The following is a 24,505-nucleotide window of genomic DNA, read 5'->3' as shown; positions in this document are numbered from 1 at the left end:
TTTTTTTAACTAAAAACCCGATCCTTTTCACCCGATTCCAATCCTCTGAAAAATATCGCGATCGGCCCGATTTCCAATCATGTGACGGGATCGGGGACATCCCTGATTCATATAATGCAGTTTAATCCAGGCTTGCTGGATCTGCACACTTGCTGATTTTATGAAGTAAAACTAAAGTTAAATACTAATAATTTTTTTTTTTTTTTTTTTTAAATTCACGTCCTGCAATTTGACGAACAATCTATTTTGAGGGGGGACGAATGAACGAATGTTCATTTTAATTTTAGGCCAGTCCTACCTGAGAGTCCGAAATGGACACACGTTTGGACTCCACTGTGGGCCTCCGAGCCACACGAGGGGAGACGTGTGTGTAGCCCCCTCCGGATGAGAGGTATGTTCCTCTCTCCTGTAGAGAGAACTTCCTCCCACTCAACTGAGGACGTGATGGTTGAGTCCTTTTGTCCAGCTGAGCACGTCCATTCCTCACAGAACCACCCAAATCTTGCGTGGACATGGCGGCTAAGATGTCTGTGAGACTACTGCTCTGTTCCTCAGAACTGGACTCCAGACTTTGGATGCCAGGCTCACTGCTCATCGCCATGGCAAGAGGAGAGGTGGGCTTAGCGCAGGCGGAGTTGGCGAGGAGAGTAACCGCGAGCCTCCAACAGCATCAATGGAAACTGGACCAGCTGGCGTTCTCAGTGTTACAAGAGCTGGAGAGACAAAAGAGGAGCACACATTTAGCTACTATTATGTGCTATTACATGCTTAAATTGATGCAGTGCATTTACAAAATAAAAGATCACATTTGAACCAAAGTGAGTGTGTGAGTGTATGTGTGTGCGTCAAAGAAAACCCAAACTAGGGAAAAAAAACAAAACAAAAAAAAAACAGAAAAACTGTTTGATCCTTTAAACGTGTGCCTCAGCATCCTTATCAACCGCGTGCAGATCCTCTGGCATGCTACAAAATGTACACATGAATGATTCAAAGTGTGTAGTAGTGTGCCTTTAAATTTTCTTCTGTAATGACAAATGGCAGCCACGACACATCTTATCAAAGCTCGGCATCACCGGCGCTATTTTGTGCTGTAATGGTACCAGTGAGGGATATTTCTATAGCTTGAAACTTTGACTGGGCAATATACGTAGCCTAAATATAAAATCTTCAGGTTTTTGTTGTTTTTTTTTTTACACCAAAAATTTAACGATTTAACAATTTTTTTCAGATTCCCCCTCATCCGGCTCCTTATGTTTTTAAGGAGACAATAAAAACAAAAAACAGAGAAAGCTTTAGATTAAGAAAAAAATATATACTAGTATACAAATGTCAAAATGGACTGGATGTTTTGCGCCGTCAATGGCATTTAAACATGAGCATCCCTGGCTTTTTTTTTTTCTAAACACATTTATTAAGTCATGATATTTATTTATTAAAAAAAAAAAACCTGACTCATAGTAAGACAGTGATCCCTTGTTTTTTGCGGTTAATGGGGACCAGAACCAGCCGCGATAAGTGGAAAAACCGCGAATTAGCGCCCCCGCCACAAAAAAAAAAAAACTTTTTTTTTTGTTTTGTTTTTGTGTGTGTTCAATGTATTTATTCAGATTTAGTGCTGGAAAGACATAAATATAAGGCATGTTTTTTTTTTTTACTATTTCCCCTCAAAGTATAATTTTAAAAAATCTTATGAATATTTATATTTTAATAAATGGTTTTTAAGCACTTCAAATGTAAATATTATAAGTTTTAAACATGTTGCTTTCCCACCGAATTACTAAATGTAAATATTATAAGTTTTAAACATGTTATTTTCCCACCGAATTACTTTTAAAGAAGAATAAAGTATACCACTCAACTCCGCTCCATCCCCTCACTTACACACAATGAGTTGCTACAGCAACTGTTTGACATGTTAAACGATGATTGACGCATGTGGCGCTTTGATGCTGAAGCTTCCAGGGATCTGTGGCAAGATCAAAAAGAAGACGTCTTTCAATCATCATTAACTTTAATAAGCACCTCCAGTGCATTGCCTGAGCAACAAAGAGCAGGGAGAGAGTGGGACTACTCTATCGGCCGGGGCAGCGCATCTGTATTTTTTATTTATTTTTTTTAAATTGGAAAAAAAAAAAATGTGATGGACTGAGGGCGCAAATTTTGAAGCTGTATATAGATACATAAAATATATATATTTATAATCGAGAAATAGCATCCACATACCTGGACATCACCTTTTAGTTCACTTGGGCCAAACTTCTATAGCAAATGTTAATACATGGGTACCTCTACATACGAAGTTACATTTGTTCCAGGACCTTGTTTGTAAGTTGAAATGGTCGTATGTGGAGCAGGATTTTCCCATAAAAATACAAGTGCTGCAACGATTAATTGATCAACTCGAGTATTCGATTAGGAAAAAAAGATTCGAATTAAATTTTGTTGGTTCGAGTATTCGTTTAATAAAGTGGCTTTGTAATAGTTTGTTTTAAAAGTGTTTGCATTTAGTTTTATTGATTTGGGTGGATACACTACCCACTATTCTGCCTCATTTCATATGGCTGAATCCAGCTGCTCCCTGTTAAGACCAACATAAGCGAAGTTTTTGTTTGAGCTAATGCCTTTTAATGCATTCGTAAAATAGTTTATAAGTATATTTAGCCGTTTTTGTGGGAATATGTGTCTGAACCATTTGTTTAGAGCATTTAAACAAAAACAAAAAAAGTTTGCATTTTATAGCATTTAAGCCAGCGGATTTTTGCTATGTAGGTTAGCCAATTGTTTTTTTTGTTGTACATAGATCCTCTTTTTTTTTTTTTTTTTTTTTTTTTTTTTTTTTTTAAATACCGTTTGAGGCTCAGCTTAGGTATTTTTTATGTTCCTTATCCGATTACTCGATTATTCGAACAAATTAGTTCATCGATTAATTGACTACTAAAATATTCGATAGCTGCAGCCTTATACAATATTATTCCATTTATTCGTTCCACAACCCGAAAACCTACACTAAATCCTAGTAAATACTGCTGGTACTATTGCAAATAGCAATTACACAGAGCAAAACAAATACATTATAAATAAAAAAATCTGAATATAATCATAGTAATAACTAGGCCTGCAAGTAGGACTGAACGGGCCCTCGCAGTTTAGCTCAGACGTCACGCAACTCGAACGGTACACACGTCGGGGTGGTGACAGATTGCCCCCAGCCCGAAATTTCATCGCTCTATGTTGAAAAAACCTAATAGAAGAGGACTTTTTGAAAAATTCAAGGGGGCGCCACTGAGCCCTTTTGTTATCTTTTTTCGCAATGTTGCAAAATTATCAAAATTTAAATGAAGCCATATGTATATGCAAATTCTGGTGAGTTTTCGAGCATGTAAAGCAATGTATTCTGCTACCACTAGTTTGCGCTCCAGATTTGATGCAAATAACAGCTACAGCACTCTTCAGGGTAAGACTCTGACCAAGCACAGGAAGTTTGGGGCAGATATCTTGTATATCTATAAGTTATGCCTGTTCAAATTGTGTGGAGAGACCAAATGTTGACGGTCATTTTCACTTTCCTGTCGGACTCTTCTGCTTCAACCAAACCTCAATATTTTTTTATCAGACACCTGAACACATGTCTTAAGGCTCCCCTGATGCAGGTTTGAGGTCAACAGATTTTTTTCCCTTGGAGGAGGAACCTGTCTCGTAAAAAAAGGCATTACCTGTTTTTACAAGGGGGTGCTAGGCCTAATGGGTAATATTTCAATGCAGTCGTGTTAAGGGTGGGATACCGCACATACATGCCAGATATGAAAAAGATTGAACGTTGTGTCAAGGAGCTATTCGTCATTTACTGAATTTGTCATTTTGCCGAAAAAATGGCCGACTTTGGCACCACGCCCAGGTCAGACCCGTGAATGAAAACGCACCATTTAAAAAACTTAAGATGTCATATGTCTCCTGAACAGTCCCACTAATTTTGAAGACGATCCAATTAACTCCCTCAGCGAAAAGGTCTCAAATGTGCACCCTGTAAATTGATAAAAATTTCACATTCGATCCAAAATAACCGATTTCCTGTTGGGTTTGGAATATGGGTGCCAATGCTTTTTTGGAGCGGTTTTGGACAAGGTATACACTCCCCAAATTTCATCGCTCTACGCTGACAGACCCTAATGTTTTAGGCCAATTTTAAAAATTTCAAGGGGGCGCCACTGAGCCATTTTGTTACATTTTTTTGCAACGTTGCAAAATTATCAAAATTTACATTTTTCCGCACGTATGTGCAAATTTTGGTGACTTTTCGTGCATGTACAGGCCTCCAAATTGATTCCAAATTCATTTGCCCTGAAAAAAAAAAAAAAAAAAAAATCCTTTGCAAAGCAATAGGGCCTTCGCACGCTTAGTGCTCGGGCCCTAATAATAATAATCCTTTGCAAAACAATAGGGCCTTCGCACGCTTAGTGCTCGGGCCCTAATATTTATAATAATACCCGCAATAATGTAACAAATCGGGTTCTAATGTGGCGGATGTGTTTTGAGTGCTGTACCTGAACGCACCGCATGGCTGACATGACAAAGGGAGGGAGCTGCATTAGAGTTTTTACTTTAACTTTTTGGGCGTCAGCTGCAGGTGTGTTGCACAAGTTCTGAAATAAACCTGACGAAGCTGGCGATTTCTTTGGCGATGTTACACTGATAATAATTTGCACCTTATATTATAAAGATTGGCGGACTGAGGTCGGATGAGGACTGTCGAGATCATGGACATTCTAAAGCTGTATTGTCGGGCCAGTTCACGGACATGCACACCACGCTCATATTTTTCTTCATTTCCATCTTCATTTCAATGCGTGACCTTTTTCCTTTTTTCACCACCTGCACTTACATTCTTGAAACCAATGTAGATTTCTCTCAAGAAAATCCGTCGTGTGTCCTTCTTGCGGGTAAAGAAAGAAACTGCGGCGTTGTCATAAATCGTCGTGTTTCGAGCATGTCGTTGGATGTCGAAACAAATGGCGACTCTGAATTTTTACGTCGGATGTCCAAAATATCGTGTGTCGAAGGGATTGTATGTCGAGGTACCACTGTATTGTGGCCTACAAGACCCAAAATTTGATGTCCACATATGCGGATTTGTGGTCTTAGGGTTTTGATTTGTGCTGTCAGCACTCAAATAAAAAGTAATAACTTCAAAAAGAACTCTTTCTCATGGAATAATCTATTGAATACCTGGCTGTTGGATTCACTCTTTGGCAAAAACAAACTATTACTACTATTTTTTTTTTTTTAACTCATCCACAATAAAAAAATAAATAAAAAAATTCAAAATTTATTAATAACCTCAATTTATTACCCAAGCCTACTTGAAATCTGTCTTTCATGCCATTTTCAACCGGAAAACCTTGGCAATTCAAGACTGGGTTTGGTTTACCATCTGATTTGCCTGAAAAATAGTGTGATTAAATGAGTACATTTTGATAAATGCTGAATTCCCAGACACTTGAACAAAAGCATCCAGATGTCGCTAACAACCTCTGGCTATAATTAAAAGTGCAAAATTTGATTCATGAAAACCTTTTGAAAGCCTTGAGTGCCGTGGGTAAAGACTAGGTACTTTCAGCAAGGGCTATATTTGCAAAAGTTAAGCTAATGAGTGGCAACAACAGTAAAAGCACCAGAGTGGTTTGTTGGACAAATGGCTCCTCCATTAGTGAACCACTTCTATTCTTACTTGGCTTCTGTTATGTCTTTGCATGCAGTTGCGCTCAGATGGAAAACGAGAAAATAGACAAAAGGGAAAAATGTCATTTGCAAAAGCAGGGAAATTGGAATCAGTCGATAACAATGGCCACAGAAGTCTTCAAGTAGCAGTTCATCTAGATATATACTGTATATTGCCCGCGTCTTTGTTTTCTTGCTGGCTTTCTCATGAGTCCTTGACAGAGAGCAAAGAGCAGGCAAGCACTGAATTACCATTGTAAACACTGATGAATCCCCGTCGCTTTCTTCGGTATACATTTGACCTTGCAAGCCTCCATCGGCTGTTTTTTTTTCCTTCTTCTCCTCCTATATTTTTATGACCAGTCTTTATCTTTATTTCACAGAGCAGAGGCCATGCGTGCGTGGTGGTAACTTGCACTCACTGGACTCTATCGGAGTGGTGTCAAACCAGCGGCACGGGGCCAGATCCGGCCTGTGTTGCGTGGCTAGGGGTGCAACATATTCATTTTTTTGAAACCAATACCGATTTCGAGAACTTCCTGCACCTCAAGGCCGATACCGATACGATAACCGATTATATATATATACATAAAGGGTGTAACGGTACATGTATTTGTATGAACAGTTTCGGTACAGGGTGCTCGGTTCGGAACGGAGGCGTACCGAACGAGTTTCTGACGTAATGTAACCCTTACTTTCCGAGGCTGTGAGTCGATCGGGTTACAGTTTCTTTGTGAAGATTATATATACTGCGTCTTCTCTACTATAATATATACTATATACTATAATTTTGCATTTTGTTTTCTTACCGAACCGAAAATGACCCGAACCGGGATCTCAAAACCGAGGTACGTACCGAACCGAGATTTTTATGTACCGTTACACCCCTTATATATATTATATATATATTCACCTGAGTTTTTGAACACCTGGAAGTAAAAAAATACTAGTGGTGGATTCAGCATAGATTTGCCTTTGACCTAACCAGATTTTTCATGATGGCATGAGCATTATTTTAATGAATAAAACAAAGACAAGAACAGTTTTGACTTCAAATAAAGTGCCCATATTTATTTTTTTCAAATAAATATAATTTGAGTCAATCACAATCAATCAATGTCATTGACGACGTTTTCCCCTGAACAATGAGCACTGAACTAAAACAAAAACCCAAAATGTATTGTTCTTTGTCAGCAGATTTGTCAGCATTTGGTGCAACAGAAGAGGAGACCGTTGTGGTCTTGGTCCATGAAACAATTTTCTTAACCTGGCAATTATAGGACAGGAAGCCTATAAATAACAAAAAGGCCTCTGTATAACTTGTAAACATGACACTGTAAAATGCAAACATTTGCCAATTCATCACTCAGTGATTGAAAAATACGGCCTCTAGAACAGTAACAAAACTTTGCATACTGCCAAAATGGGAGTGGAAACAAACACACACATCCCAATCCACTGACACCGTGCCAAAAATATTGTATATTATCGGGCCTATTGATAATGTTATCTGATTTATTGGGATGACATCATAATTCCTATTATCGGACCGATAATAATTGTGCATGATTGTAGTAATGAAATTCACTAACTTATGTGCATTTATCCTGTTTTTATTTCTTCAGTGTATTTATTCATTGCAGAAGAGAAAAAGCAACAATCCTCTGTCACCCGATTATGTGCCATCTATCTCCAGCTATGTGACGACTACAGAGAAACTAAAGACGGGTGTATTGCAGACCTTCAACCGACGCCAGCAAATGAAGAAACGCAGGCGGGAGACAGCGGCCGTTCCTGATGCTATGATTGTGTTGCTACCTCATGCAAAATTAAAATAATTGCCATTCTAATAAATAACACAATATGGAATGATAGTAGGTACAGATTAAAAAGTAACTGAATGGTCAATATAGCATTCTTATGATAGTTTCCAGTCGTGTAAAGAGGACGAATTCAAAATACTGTATAGTCGAGACAGAGGGGAGTATTTATGGTGCCGTACCATGCATTTCATATTCCCTGTCTGGCAACAAGTCAGCATGCATTTCTTGTTCCCCGTCTGGTGACAGGTCTGCTTGAAATTAATCTATGTGTGGGCAGATACATGAAAAATTCACTCACCTTACTGACGACGATATAAACATCTGACGCGTTTTTCGCCAATAAAAGCTCCTTGAGAATCCTGCTACGAAGTATTTCTAGCCTTCAAGGGATTTGAAGGCTTATAAAGTTTGGTGGATGTAAGTACTCCTAACAGGTACTGTAATTATATACAGCTCGAAACCTAACATAATGTCCTGTCTCGATTTACAACTGGTAATCGTTGTATTTTACGGGAAATTTTCATTTTTGCCCACATGTGGGAATTGACGCTACTAGCAGGTCCAAGAGGGAGGAATATTTACTGTACATCTGGGCGGAAACACGTCACAATTCATGTAAAAATTCATGTGAAAAAGCTCTATAGGATGTCTATCGCCATCAATGGCAGCCAATTACTTAAATGAGTGCCCTATAGACAAGTTTCCAAAGTACTTCCGCTTTACTTCCTTATGTCTGCTAGCAACTTCCATTTTAGAATTTCTCCATCCAAAACAACAGTGGAGCAGGAGTAACATTACTCATCAAATTCCCTTGAAAAAGACCATTTGGAAATACTGCATCCATCTGCCATCATCACGACAGGGGAGGACAACATGAAGGCAGATATGGAACTAAGCCTATCGCGAGATGCAATAATTCCATTCATCGCATGGTAAATGAAAATGAAGGCGGTAATTTTCCCGCTGCATGGCTGCACGTCCGCCGCAGCCATGCACGCATGTGCCCACGGATGTGCGGCGGACGTGCTGTTAAAAGTTCGGCTTCCTTGTTACCAACAGCGCAATATGCTGTGACGATGATTCACTCTGTTTTATTGACTTCTGGGTATGTTCATTTTTATACATTTGAGTTTGCGTGATCATCATTCAGTGGGGAGAGGCGGGGCAGAGTGCACTGTCGGCGTACAGCAATGAGCGAGCAGAGTGAGGAAGACAAAAATGGACGAAAAATGCTGATTTCCAAGCCAAACAGCCCGGGTGTGGGAATATTTTGATTTTAAACTGGATGAAAATGGCAAGGCAACCAAAAAGGATGAACCAGTCTGCAAAATGTGTTTGGAGGTTGTTTCAACAAAGAGGGCAAACACAACAAATCTACATGCTCATTTGAAACACTATCACCCTCTTTAGTTTTCACTGCTTGGTAAGAAAACTGCATCGCAAGAAGCGGAGCCTTCTTTGTCACGGCAATTGACAATTACAGAGGTAATCGCTTGGTTTTAGAAATACAAACGAGATCGCGCAAAATGGTGTTACCTCACGGAAAGTGTAGTCCGCTACATTGCCGAAGAAATGAGATCGTTTTACCTCTTTTTAATGTTGTTTGACACTTTCTGGGTTCATACTGCAGGTTTTATTGCACGAATCCAATTTTTTCGTGTTTTTCCGACTCAAGTGAAGCATTAACTTGACGGTCTGAACGTGACAAGTCGCATAGAAGTGGACCATTTCAAATCCGATCTGGGTCACTTTCGTATGTGGTCTAAATCCGATCTGGGCCACATTTTTCCAGAATGTGGCTGGCGGTCTGAACTTTCAAGTCTCCGTAATCGGAATTCATGCAGCAATGACGTCAGCAAAGCGAAAGCTGCAGGCAGGACGGGAGCGATGTAGCTGTGCATTAGCTTGTAGCTTGAACTCTGCTTTTATGCAGAAGCAGGCTTGACCACAGTCATTAAAAAAAAAATGAAGAAAAGGATAAGCTTGACAATTTTTGATTTTCATTCTATACGCTGAATGAGCAATATTTCAGTATTGCTTAAATGGCCGAGACGGGGCTAAATGACACACCCGCGTCATGTCACGCACGCAAGTCAAGGCTTATGTGCGTTGCGTGCGTGTATGCGTTCTATCAGTCCATATAAACTTTGAATAAAAGACTAAATGGGGATTATTGATGTCTGTTATTTGTGTCCTCTTTTTGGAAATCAAAATCTGATCACCCTGGAATGAAATACAGCTAGCGTCTGTAATGTTTTTTTTTTTATGCCTCTGCACATGCGGGTCACTTTGCTGACTCTCGGACTGCGAGACTACAACTTTATACCTCTGTGCCTAAATGCTGAAGTTATTGAAGTTCAATTTTATTTCATAAATAAATAAAAAGACATTTTATTTATTCTGTGTTCTGTTCTGTGCAGTATTGATATTGAGTAAACATTTATTGCGTTTAAATGGGTGTACCTAATATTACTTTGTATTATTTATACTGTATTCTTACTGTGTCATTGTAAATTGGTTAAAAAAAAAATAAATTTGGGGGCGCAATAATATCGCGATAATTTATGAGAGAATTTATCGCCCACTATTATTTGTTATCGCTACAGGCCTATATGGAACCAAGCGCGTGCCACCACAAAGTCCGGGTGTTTTTGTAACCATGTTGCCGCTGTGTTATGGAAAGTATGTTCTTCCTATTCCTGCATTTTAATGTGTCCGGTGCTAAATACTGAAGCTAAAATCTTGCACATGAAACGACTAGTTGCCTTTGATATTGTTATTATGATGATGATGGTAATTATGATCATCTTTAATATTATTTACTACAATAACTGTAGTGGTGTGGCTGCTAGCCTGTTGCTAATCAGTACGTGTAGAGGGGACAATTCGGTCAACAGCAAGGGTAACAAGTTTTTTATTTGTTTGTTTACAGGTGGAAAATGCTGCAAGGGAAGACAAGTTGATGTGCCTCACAACAACACTTAACTGCCTCACAACAACACTTACAGTACGTTGATATATATATATCGAGACTACGTGCATTACACCCGGGGGCGGCCGAGAGGCTGAAACAGACGGTGGCTTGCCTCACGGCGGACCGTCAGCTCGATCCCGAGATCCAACTACGAGCTTTTTAACTGCAGCAACTCTAATATACGCTGTTGGAGCTGGGAGAAAGCCTGTCTGAAGGCCGCTCCGGAGCTCTGCTGTCTGATAACACATTCTCGTATGCTATTTTTCTAATAATTTTATAAATTGTGATTTATTAACCTGTTTTGCACATACACCAATCGTTTTAAATAAAACATGAAATTGAATCTTGTCCAAATGTTTTCTTGCGATCAATATCTCCAATAAAAAAGAATGGCATACTATTGTGTTTATATGTATTTACCTTGTAGTATTTCCTTGTAACAACAAAATCGGTGTCAGCCCTTCTGCATTCGGCAAATGTAATATAATTTGTAATTTCACCTCATTTTGGTCACTCAAGTGGCCGGCGTATCAATCTACACCTCACGTCAACACAGGCTGACAGGTTGTTATAATTTTGTCAACGAATGATCAACGAAGTGATAAAAATAATCATACAATCTCATCCATGTCTCATCTGAGTCGTGCTAAATCTATTTTTGGAGATTCCATGGGTTCCTCTGGCTTGATTTTGCAGTTTTAACTTTGTCAACACATTGCTTACTTCAACCGCAATTCATGTTGTATTTTTTTCAAAACTGAAAATTCGGAGCAGACATTTTCCAAGATAGGGCCGTCCATATTTCGCTCAGGAAACTTGTCTATACATGGAAAATTCACTCACCTTACTGACGACAATGTAAACATCTGACGCGTTTTTCGCCAATAAAAGCTCCTTGAGAATCCTGCAACTAAGTATTTCTAGCCTTCAAGAGATTTGTAGGCTTTTAAAGTTTTGGTGGTTGTAAGTATTCCTAATGTTTATCAGTTAATTATATATAGTTCGAAAGCTAACATAATGTCCTGTCTCGATTTACAGCTGGTAATCGTTGTATTTTTTAGGAAATTTTCATTTTTGCCTACGTGTGGGAAACGATGCCACTAGCAGGTCCAAGATGGAGGAATGTTTACATCTTGGCGGAGACACGTCACGAATCACGTAACGGTGAAAAACCTCTATAGGATATCTATCACCATCAATGCCAACCAATGACTTAAATGATTTGCCTATAAAAACTTAAATTTGTTTAGTGCTTTTTTTGTTTTTTTCTTTCTTATTGTGTTCTTAAATGCGTAGTGTGTGTGATGGGTCCAGATAAAAACTTGTAACTAATTTTTGGTGGGAAAAAAAAGTACATTTTATTTTTAGACCACATCAACCAGCCCTACTTTCAATTGTGTTCATCCGACACAGACTAATCCGTAGAACTCTTTAAATTAATCCACAGGATTAGTGGGCAATTGTACCAGACAACACATTGTAAATCTATTAAACACCTCAGTGAGACATCATGGCAAATACGTACACAATCTACTTTGCATAGAAATATTTATGACAGAATATTTAATATAGAATATTTAGGAATTAATCTGCATGAGAAAAAATTGACTACTATGGGTGCCACAACAGAAACTGTCAATAATACATCCAGGATTACACAGGATATAACACTGCAAAGTGACATGGTGGATGAGCCTGTTATTATTTCTCCTCTCCTCACATGGACTGAGAATGCAGCTTCAAGCATGTTTGACCTTCCTTGGAATGCTTTTCTTCAAGCAAATGATACTTGAAATGAGAACTTTATATTTTTTGTTTATATTTGTGTCCACTAGCTGTGGTTGATCAAGTATTTTTAGAAGGTTGCTGCACTGGCTCTTAGGAGCTAAGGTAATCACACACAGCCATGGGAATGGAGAGAGAAGCGCTCAATATCACAACACTAGATTCTGCAATGATGTGAACCCACGCAGGGATTATGATGTTCATGTTAGAAATTGGAAAGCGGGTGCCCTCTAAATCCCTTAGAACATTGCACTGATCCCCATGTTCTCTCCTCATTGTTCGAAAACTGTGACCATGTGGCTAGACATCTCATTGTTTGACCTGTGTTCAGCCGACATTTGTTATCTGGTAAATGACCAACTCAGTATGCACTGAGATTAGGCTGCAGTCAAAGACAGGCAAAGGTATTACTAGTATTACCTGTTTCAGAATCAGCACAGCAAGTCAAGTTCGCATGTGGAAGAATTTACCTGTCACAACTCATTGGCTGCCATTCACAGTGATAGACATCATATTCATTTGAACCTTTTTTTTTCCCGAGCAAAATTTGATTTACAATTTTTTCCCATTTTTTCTACCCCCACTATATATATGTCAAGGAGAAATTAAAAAAGATCTCAAAAGTTTAAACCTTTAAAGTCATTAGCTGCGATTGATGGTGCGAGACGTCAAGTCCATTCAGACTGAGAGGGACAACTGAACAAATGTCAATGGCATTGAAACACAAACATTCACCTCAAGTCCTCCCAGTTTAAATGAATTGGATGATGATAGATCAAATCAATTTTAGAGTGTTATCAGGGGCCAAAAACACAATATATTTCTGGTATTATTCTTTTCTATTTTATTTTTGTAGCGATAAAAAATCTAATTGAATAATAATTGAGCTCTTGTGTACACAGTTTTACAGCAAATGTTAATATTGTGACCTACATGACCCAAAATGTTATGTCCACTTAAGTGGATGCCAGGTCTTTATGGGGTTAATTTTACATTTTTACAGAATACACACACTGTCTATGTAAAGTCAATATATAAAATGTATACTATATCCCCTCTGATATAGAATACGGTGTTACCTTGGCATACAATCGCTTCGACACACGATCTTTTCTACAACTGACGTAAAGCTTGACTCGCCATTTGTTTCTACATCCAACGACATACTTGAAATATGACAACTTATGACAGCGCTGCAGTTTCTTTGTTTTCCCTCAAGACGAACGCATGGCATATTTTCTTGTGAGAGAAATCAACACGAGTTCCAAAAAGGTTAGTGCAGCTGGTGAAAAATGGAAAAAGGTGATGCTTAACATTGAAATGAAGATGGAAATGATAGAAAAATATGAGCGTGGTGTGCACATCCGTGAACTGGCTCGACAATACGGCCATAGAATGTCTACGATCTCGACGGTCCTCCTCCGACCACCGTTCGCGGGTCTTTATAAGTTAGGGTGACAATTATTATTGTGGTAATATCGCCAAAGAAATCACCATCTTTGTCAGGTTTTTAATCATTTATTTCAGAACTTGTGCAAAACAACACGCCTACTGTTCGCCGCAGTTAATGCAAACAACAACAGAACATTGAAGACAAAGTAAAATCTCTACCACACCTTTCTCATTCTGTCACGTCACCCACATGGTGCGTTCAGGTACAGCACGCAAAACACATTCACAACATTAGAACCAAATTTGGTAAATTATTACAGGAATTATTATTATTATTGTTATTACAATTTTTATTTACAATTTTTTTGCTATGTGTAATTAGAATTTGTAATAGTACCAGCAGTATTTATTAAGGATTTAGTGTAAATTTTCAGGCTGTGGAACGAATTAATTGAATAATAAGGTATTCTTATGGGAAAATCCTGCTTGACATATGACCATTTTGACTTACAAACAAGGTCCTGGAATGTATGTAGAGGTACCACCGTATTTCAAGAAATATAATTTTAACATGCATTTTATTTGAATTTCCTTCATGTGCATACAGTTTTATTTTGATTAAAAACTGTTGGGACAACAGATGAAGCTCTTTCACGACTAAAACTACAAAACTACGGCACACCTGTTTGTTATTTGGCGTTTGTTAGCTTAAATTAAAAAACATGAAGAATGCATTAAATCTTGTTTATCACTGTATCTTAAAACTACCTTTATGTTACTTTCTCAATTACTGAAACAGTATGCTACGTATATACTGTATTTTTCGGACTATAAGTCGCAGTTTTTTTTTTCCCATAGTTTGGCAGAAGGTGCGTCTTATACTCTGGAGCGACTTATTTGTGATTATTTACGGTCGGGTCGGGTAGGGCCGGGCCGGACTTCTCGCTTGCTAACTTTTTTTAAAAAATAAATATATATTAGGCCTGAACGATATTGGGAAAAACTATTGCTGCGATGTTTTTTGGGTTTGCGATATATTGCGATATTATATTGCGATATTAAAAAAAAAATTCATATATTTTTTTTTCAAGATATTTTCACAAGATGACTTAAATAGCTGTTTGGAAAGACTTTAGATCACCACAGTGTACAGTCATCCCTTGTTTTTCGCGGTTAATGGGGACCAGAACCCGCCGCGATAAGTGAAAAACCGCGAAGTAGCCCACCCCCCCATTTTAATTTTTTTTTGTGTGTGTGTGCTTTTTGTGCCCAATGTATTTATTCAGATTTAGCATTGGAAAGAGATACATACAGGTTGACCCAAAAAAAAGTTTACAGTCAGTTGACTGCTTGTTTAAAAGCCATTGAAACATATCTAAATAGGTTGTCATGCTTAAGTGATTCATTAAGGTCACTCAATGCAGCTGGTAATCTCTCGTCTCTACAATTCCTGTGCTTCTGCTGAAAATGAAGAAAACTTTAGCTGTACCTGAATTGCTGCGTGCCGGTCTGACACCTACTGAGAGTGCAGCAAATCTGAGAATATCCAGATGTGCAGTCTACAAAGTTATAAGAAGCTGAAAGATATTGGAACAGCCTCACGAAAACCTGGGTCTGGAAGTGCCGATCTGTGCGGACCAAAAAGTTGATTGACAAGGTGATATGTGGCCACCCCAGAGTCCAGATCTCAATCCCCTGGATTATAGCACATGGGCAACTGTGGAGGACAGTGCCTGTAAGAAGCCACAAACTTCTGTGGCAGCCTTGGAGAGGTCCATTGTTAGATCTTGGGAAAAGATGACAGCATCCTACATAAAGAAGCGTTCCACAGGCGCCTGGAGGCTGTTGTGACACTTAAGGGGGGACACATTGAAAAATAGAGTGTACTGTACATGTTCTTTACAATAATGTATAATTTGTGATTCAATTCTAATTCTAAGATGAATAAACATGGCATTTAAGTTGTATTATGGCAGTGTAAACTTTTTTTTGGGTCACCGTGTATAAGACATGTTTTTTTCTCTCTCCCCCCCAACTTCCCCCCCCAAAGTGATTTAAAAAATGTATATAAATAAATGGTTTTTAAGCACTTCAAATTTCATAATGATGATAAGTTTTAAACATAACTGTCCAACCAAATCATTTTTGAACAAGAATAAAGTACTGTAGCAGATAAATGCTTGGCTTTATTAAATGCTTCTGTTTATCTACTTTAGCTGTGACCGTTGAAGTGACATGTAGAAATTTCAAACTCCTCATGATCACTTCTGGCATTTAAATGTCTCCAACGTCCCCACAGTACACACATTCAGTCCAGCGCGGCTTCCTTTCAACTGTTTAACAAATTAAACGATGATTGACAGATGCCCGTGTGAAGTCTGCTTCTTTGGCCAGATCAAAGCCATTGTTGTGCTGCAGTGACTGAGAGGATCAAAAGGCTGGGAGAGGGAGGGTAGGAGGGTGTGCGCAGACCAGAAAGTGAGGCGTATGTGGATAAAAAAAAAAAGAAAAACTATCGCACGTGCTTGCGATGGGACTATTGCGCACACGCACATCGCGATGGCGATGTTTAAACGATAAACGATTCAGGCTTAATATATATTCATATATTTATACTAAAAGATGTATGGGTGTTAAATAAAATAAATAATTTGGATGAAACAGAAGGCGCTCTGCATGCTTGCGCACGTGAACGCCGTGGCCCCGCTCTCTTTTCGATTTTCCCCTCCCGCCCTGGTGCCCTCCGCGAGTCCACATCCTCGTATTTCCTTTTCGATATGCAGCAGCTAGGAATGAAAAACAAACTAAAGACAGGGGAATTGAAAAGCAAACAACTGCGGTAGGAGTGGGGTATGGAAAGGATTCAAATTGTTGAAGATGCTATACAGAAACCTGTGTCGGCTTCGCTGAATGAAAACGAATGTGGTGCTTTGGTCTTATACGAGAAACATATTTAACAAACTTTTCCAGTGTTATTTCGTTGTGCAAATGCATTTATAATGATCATAAAAATATGTAGACTATTTAAACATTGAAAAACTTAGAGACAGATTAGATTAAAATAAATGTCAAATCCATTATTTATCCTGTTATCCTGTTAGAACACACACACAAATATAAAAGATATAAATGTTTATTCAATATCCATCTTAGTCTTGTTTAACTGGGAGAATGTGTTACAAAAGACAGGCTTTAATTTGTTATCATCATGCATATATGCACAGGCATCGTCACAAATGTGATCACATAAAACGCAACCACGCATCGCATCACCGCATTTCCTCCTTTTCCTGAGTCCTCACTAATCAAACATAGTATCTCGTTTTTTTTCGGACTCGTGCTTCCAAATAAAACATAAAATTTCGTGGGGTTTTCAGGCTCGGGCCTGCAAATCAAGTTACCTGATCGGCGGGCCGGGTCGGGCTTTAATACCGTGAACCGGTTGGGTCGGCCTGGATTTTTTAGGCCCGATCTAACTTCTAACGTCATGTAATGTTAGCATACCGTACACTTATTCAACCTGTTGTTCTCTATTGTATGTTAAATTGTCTTTCAAGATGACATGTCTGTTCTTGGTGATGGATTCTATCAAATAAATTTCCCCCCAAAAATGCAACATATGTTTTTTTTCCTTTTCATTGCGCATTTTTTGGCTGATGCGACTTATAGTCCAAAAAATATGGTACCTTATTAAAAGTAATGAAAAATATTTACACTTTGTGGGGTCGATTAATGCCTGAGCTTTTATTGTTCTGATAGCACAAGAAAAAGACTCACCCTGGTAAGTAAAAAGAATTTCACACTTCCTCCCCACATCAGTAACATTCGGAGCACAACGGTGTGAGCTACTCTGAGAAATGTGGAGAGGCACCACGGCTGGTCGATTCACCAGATAGAATTTATGAGCTAAGGGGAAAAAATTGGATGGATTTCACCAAAAGAAGAATAGCAATGTCAGCTAGCTCTTACCTTCCACAAATCCAGTAGAATCAATTTTAACACAGATGGCTGGCATTGAATGATCATGTTTTAGTGCCAATGTTAATTCATGAAATACAATTAAAGCTGATGTGACAGTAGCAGTGTTGTTAATCTTACTTTAAAAAAGTAATTACAGTTACAAATTACTTCTCCCAAAAAGTAATTGCGTTAGTAACTCAGTTACCTGAATGTAAGAGTAATTAGTTACTTGGCAAAGTAACCAGTGATAATTTTCATGTTTTTTTGTTTTTTTGTTTTCTAAAAAAAAAAAAAAAAAAACAAGTCACACAATGTGATGTTTAAAGGGTTTTTGGGACAATTGGCCCTAGCCCACTTCTTTAACCTAAACTAGACTCAGGGGTATTGCTGATATTGCGATAACTACTGGTAGATAGTAACCTTTGCTATGTGTGGAAGTCATTTAATGTTGTGAATCAACCATTAAAGTTGTTAAAATTGCTCCCTTTATTGCATTTGTTCCATTCTGCCTACTTTCGACATGTGTAAATTTGAAAACTGTTTCATCATTTAAAGATAGATTTAAGTCAAGATTTTGCCGATTTAGGAGCATTTTAGATTTAAAAATTACTTAGGTTCGCTAGGAAGGTTCTCTACAACGGAGCCTTCCTGAGAAGTCGACCGCATTAAGAATGCGGCTGTTTACTAACGCATCTAGTTCTTTATACATGTTGCTAATGCCGCCGTGTCTGTCATTTACATCTAGTTCGATATACTGTATATGTGATATCTACCGTAGCATCATGTGGGCGTAGTTTGTAGGCTATCGGCTACAATCAGGTATTATTGGAGCCACCTAGCATCGCGTTTGCAACCGCGTCACAACTCCCTTGCCTCCTTCCCACTCCTGCTCTGCTCTCTCGTCTCCGTGAGTCCGTCTCTCTCAGACTTTTCTCGCGTCATTCAACCAACATAGTAACGCATAGTAACGCACGCTTTTCCTGACTCAGTAATGGTAACGGCGTTGCCAAGATGAGAAAAGTAATGAATTAGATTACTCACTAATGAAAAAAATAATGCCGTTAGGGGTAATTTGACAAAGTCACGGTGTGGTCAATGTAAAAACAGATCATTGTTCAAGCAACTCTGGTTCATCGATCTCAGTCAATAGCAGCCAAAGGTAAAAAGGGTTCAGCAACCAAGCTATTTGGTCACGCAATAATAAGTTGGATCATGGATACATGTAACTGCATGACTGTTTTCAAAAGTAAAAGATGTTAATATATTTTTAATTAATTACAAAGATGATGGGCAATCAGTCTGCTTATGGACGACTCCGGAAATCATAATATTTCCAGTTAAGAGGCTAAAAGAAGAGAATATGGGAAAGCTTTTTGTAAACAACCACTCTAAACAATTTACCAATTATCGAAATACAATACTCTATTGCAGGGATGCCCAAATCGCTCCTCAAGGGACGCTGTGGGTCCTGGTTTTTGTTCCTACCAATCGAGCACAGATCGTTTAACCCTGGGGTCGGCGACCCAAATTGTTGAAAGAGCCATACTGGAGCAAAAAAAACAAAAAACAAAAAAACAAAAAAAAAATACTGTATGTCTCGTGCCGCAAAAAATTGAAAGCCTTATATAAGCCTTATAATGAAGGCAACAATTGCTCTATGTATCTATATTAGCTATTAGCTAAACCTTTAGTAATGGAAAACTAAATTCAATGCTCTTTTAATACTTTTAATAACCCGCAGGTACCCTGTTATATATGGATCAATATCGGTTAATCAGGGCATGACATTCCATTTAGCTCAGCTCCATCTTGTGGATGCATAACACAACGCCAATCACTACTACTACTGCGCCTTGTAATGCAGTGCGCCCTATACATGAAAACGGTTTTAAAATAGGCCATTCATTAAAGGTGCCTTATACACTGATGCACCTTATATTGCGGAAAATACGGAACATGTTTATTTTCCTTGCAGTGCATCCTACAGAGCAGGGGTAAGCAACTTTTTTTGTGTGGAGTGCCACTTTCAAATTTTCTTGTCAATCAGTGTGCCACACCAAGATTAATGACGCACATCCGAATTTTTATATCCGAAAGAACTGTAATTTTACTCCAAAAGAAAAAAACATGGGCATATATTGAATTCGTATAACTACCATTCTTCTTTTTCAATTAACTAATAAATAAATGCATATTGTAGAAGATATCAAAACTTGAAAATAGAGCTGTAACGAATACTCGAACAACTCGAGTAACTCGACTTTAAAAACTGATGCGAGTAATTTTATTCACCTCGAGGAATCGTTTAATTTTTCCAGCTCTAAGCATCACGTTTTGCCCGGACTACTTTTAATGTGGGACAACGCGCTGACATCACGTGCGTAGAGGAAGAAGCAATAAAAAAAATACCTTAGTGCAGCCGACAGCCGTTACAAACTGCGCCGACGTTGCTAAAAACTACGCCCGCATGTTGCTATGGTGGTAGCAGCCTAGCAGGTACCGTCTGATGCGTGTCATAGATATCACATGTACGTAGAACTAGATGCAAATGACTGACTCGGCGGCGTTAATGAAACAGCCGCCATCTTAAAGCAGTACACTTCTGAGCGCTCATAAATAAGATTAACGTTACTGTCACTCGCTCACTAACGTTATCCCTGCGGAGGGCTAGGTTTCTATTCATTATGACCACTGTCGATGCGTGGCTAACTCTTACATACAGGCTTTATTTAATCTGTGAAAGCAGCGCTGTAGAGTGATTAGGGTGTAAAATAAAAACATAATAATGCTAACTGTCAATTTTAGCTCAGTGGTCATTGCTGAATAAAACACTAAGTACCACTGGTGCCTAATGTGCTCCAATACAGCACAGCATTTATTTTGAACACTGCAAAAACTCAAAATCCTATCAGGACTTACAGTTTAGACTAACTTAAAACTTAACTAGAATTTATAGCTTGACACAAGTGGAAATTCAATTGAAACACGTAGGAAAAAAACAAAGTCATGTGTTATCAAGCGTCATGACATTTTTAGGTAAGAAATATATACCGGTATATTTTTTATAAGATCTAAAAGTATTTGGAGTGAAAGCAGTGAACTAGTCTTTTTTTTAGTCACATGTGAGATGCAATTGTTGGCTGTTTTCAACAATGCACATTGAAAATAAAGACATTGATTGACTGAAAATGGTTCAATATTACGTGTCTTGTTTTCTCATCTATATGTATAATTGCTCGTTACCTTAAAAAAATGTTTTATCAGATTACTCGATTAATCGATAGAATTTTCAGTCGATTACTCGATTACTAAAATATTCGATAGCTGCAGCCCTACTTGAAAATAAGTGCAACAGTAATAACAGCTGTACAGCAGCATTATCTTATGTAAACATATCACACACACACACCCCAGCAGGAAAAGGGGTGTCTTATTCACTAGCAACTTAAAACAGTAAATTACAGTATATGCACAAGATGCTTACCTTAATGCAGTATTTCTCAAATAGTGGGGCGCGCCCCCCTGGGGGGGCGCAGAGCGATGCCAGGGGGGGCGCATGTGACCTCGGGGAACATGCTTTTTTTTTTTTTTTTTTTTTTTTTTTGCCGTACTGAAATAACGTGTACTTGCACATCCACTCAGTGGGTGGCAGTGACGCTCTCATTTTCAGAGTGCGCGCAGTATTTTTGAACTAAGGAAGAGCACTCAGCACAAAACCAATATGAGGAGCAGTGGGCCGCAGCCGTTTAGGAAAGCCGTTTTCCAACCGGACTCACTCACGCAGCTTCCACTGTCTTCTCCGGTTCTCACGTCTCCGCCCGAGAAGTGCCATTTTCGGCTTGGGATCGTCACGACGACCGCCCTCACCTACTCGGCCGCCGAGAATGCGCTTTTTTTCGGGCCGTTTGCCTTTTAATATAGTGGGAAATGAGGAACGACCACTGTTTACTGAGTCTAAAAATTATTATAGCGGAGAGTCTGAAGCCAAATCAATTAAGACGCCACTTAAAGACCTCAATCTCATTGATAAGCCGCTTGATTGTTTTTCAGCGAAAGCGTGCCGAATATTGCCAATTGCCACAATCGTTCCGCTTTGTCAGTGTTATATCAGTAAACCAGTGAGCACTGTGGTGAATCTCCACATTATCACCACTGTGAGCAGCGAAAATAAAAACGTTCCTTCTGTCCAAAGACACTTTTTTTCTTCTTCTATTCAGTTTTGGGGGTTTTTTTGGTCAAAATTTTTGGCATATTGTCCTCATGAGTGAATGTTTCTAATCAATTTGAATTTGTTATTATTGACTGATTTTATTACATTTTATTTTTCTGTATCAAATGGTCAAAAATGTACCTTGAGTGTATTTTTATAGTTTGGATGTGACTTTTTTTTTTTTTTTAATTTTAATTCAGGCAAATTGATGCGCGTCAAGTCTTCTCTGTTACAAACAAAACAATTTTAATAAAGTTATACTTTATTAAAAGTTGATCTATGTTACTTTTTTTCTATATTAGAAAAAAAGGACACAATGTTAGGCAGATGCATATTTATATTAGTAATTTTATAGACAAATGATACTATTTACAGTGGCGGCAGAGAGTTTTGGGGGGGCGCGAAACATTTACGTCTTCCTTGGGGGGGCGCAACAGAAAATAATTGAGAAGCACTGCCTTAATGTGATCCCTGGCCATGGGTTTCCATGAATTTTCATGTTTTGTCTCGTAGTGGCGTTTGACACTTGTTGTGCGACACACAACGTTCTCGAGGCATAATGCACAAACATAGCTAGCAGAAGTAACCAGCCAACCAGTTGTTACCGGCATCCCCAAGGGGCCGCTGTCCCCTACAACCGGCTTACTAGTTAAGCGTAGAAGAAGAAGTGGGCGTCTGGGCGAGAAAACGAGAGCGAAGCAAGGTGTTGAGAGAGAGTTGCGCGGAGAGAGCAGTGAAAAAAGGCAGTGTCCCCTGCTGGTTTTGGTTTTGTTAATAAAAGTCTCCATCAAAACGCCATCCAACACATCACTGTGGTTTTATAAACATCGCCAACTCTCCGAAGTAATCACCGGACGAATCGACGACAACGAGCCACGTTAATCGCCGGTCCACTCCATACTACAGTGCGGAGTTGAAAGCACCGCAATTACTAAAAAGTGCAGATTGGTACATACAGTTGGGCAAATAAGTATTTAGTCAACCACTAATTGTGCAAGTTCTCCCACTTGAAAATATTAGAGAGGTCTGCAATTGTCAACATGGGTAAACCTCAACCATGAGAGAAAGCATGTGGAAAAAAAAACAGAAAGTGTCATTGTTTGATTTTTAAAGAATTTATTTGCAAATCATGGTGGAAAATAAGTATTTGGTCAATACCAAAAGTTTATCTCAATACTTTGCTATGTGCCCTTTGTTGGCAATAACGGACGCCAAACGTTTTTTGTAACTCCACAAGCTTTTCATACACTGTTGCTGGTATTTTGGCCCATTTCTCCATGCAGATCTCCTCTAGAGCAGTGATGTTTTGGGGCTGTTGTTGGGCAACACGGACTTTCAACTCCCTCCACAGATTTTCTATGAATGGCTAGGCCACTCCAGGACCTTGAAATGCTTCTTACGAAGCCACTCCTTTTTTGCCCTGGCAGTGTGTTTGGGATCACTGTTATGCTGAAAGACCCAGCCACGTCTCATCTTCAATGCCCTTGCTGATGGAAGGAGATTTTCACTCAAAATCTCTCGATACAGTGCCTTGCAAAAGTATTCGGCCCCCTTGAATCTTGCAACCTTTCGCCACATTTCAGGCTTCAAACATAAAGATATGAAATTTAATTTTTTTGTCAAGAATCAACAACAAGTGGGACACAATCGTGAAGTGGAACAACATTTATTGGATAATTTAAACTTTTTTAAAAAATAAAAAACTGAAAAGTGGGGCGTGCAATATTATTCGGCCCCTTTACTTTCAGTGCAGCAAACTCACTCCAGAAGTTCAGTGAGGATCACTGAATGATCCAATGTTGTCCTAAATGACCGATGATGATAAATAGAATCCACCTGTGTGTAAACAAGTCTCCGTATAAATGCACCTGCTCTGTGATAGTCTCAGGGTTCTGTTTAAAGTGCAGAGAGCATTATGAAAACCAAGGAACACACCAGGCAAGTCCGAGATACTGTTGTGGAGAAGTTTAAAGCCGGATTTGGATACAAAAAGATTTCCCAAGCTTTAAACATCTCAAGGAGCACTGTGCAAGCCATCATATTGAAATGGAAGGAGCATCAGACCACTGCAAATCTACCAAGACCCGGCCGTCCTTCCAAACTTTCTTCTCAAACAAGGAGAAAACTGATCAGAGATGCAGCCAAGAGGCCCATGATCACTCTGGATGAACTGCAGAGATCTACAGCTGAGGTGGGAGAGTCTGTCCATAGGACAACAATCAGTCGTACACTGCACAAATCTGGCCTTTATGGAAGAGTGGCAAGAAGAAAGCCATTTCTCAACGATATCCATAAAAAAGTCTCGTTTAAAGTTTGCCACAAGCCACCTGGGAGACACACCAAACATGTGGAAGAAGGTGCTCTGGTCAGATGAAACCAAAATGGAACTTTTTGGCCACAATGCAAAACGATATGTTTGGCGTAAAAGCAACACAGCTCATCACCCTGAACACACCATCCCCACTGTCAAACATGGTGGTGGCAGCATCATGGTTTGGGCCTGCTTTTCTTCAGCAGGGACAGGGAAGATGGTTAAAATTGACGGGAAGATGGATGCAGCCAAATACAGGAACATTCTGGAAGAAAACCTGTTGGTATCTGCACAAGACCTGAGACTGGGACAGAGATTTATCTTCCAACAGGACA

The 24,505-nt window shown here is 38.9% G+C and overlaps 1 protein-coding gene across 4 annotated transcripts in view; it reads right to left on the bottom strand.

Annotated features, from left to right (window-relative positions):
• Positions 1-24,505, bottom strand: part of camkk1a (calcium/calmodulin-dependent protein kinase kinase 1, alpha a) — a 94,044-nt gene that overhangs the window by 56,462 nt on the left and 13,077 nt on the right. For all 4 annotated transcript variants that reach the window (XM_057821589.1, XM_057821588.1, XM_057821591.1 and 1 more), the window contains exon 2: positions 299-713. In XM_057821589.1, coding sequence (XP_057677572.1) covers positions 299-601 — 303 coding nt within the window. In that variant the 5' untranslated portion in view covers positions 602-713. The remainder of the gene's footprint in view (positions 1-298; positions 714-24,505) is intronic.

Source organism: Corythoichthys intestinalis, chromosome 18 (assembly GCF_030265065.1).
Source record: "Corythoichthys intestinalis isolate RoL2023-P3 chromosome 18, ASM3026506v1, whole genome shotgun sequence".
NCBI lineage: Eukaryota > Metazoa > Chordata > Actinopteri > Syngnathiformes > Syngnathidae > Corythoichthys > Corythoichthys intestinalis.
This window is presented reverse-complemented; position numbering and strand designations above follow the sequence as displayed.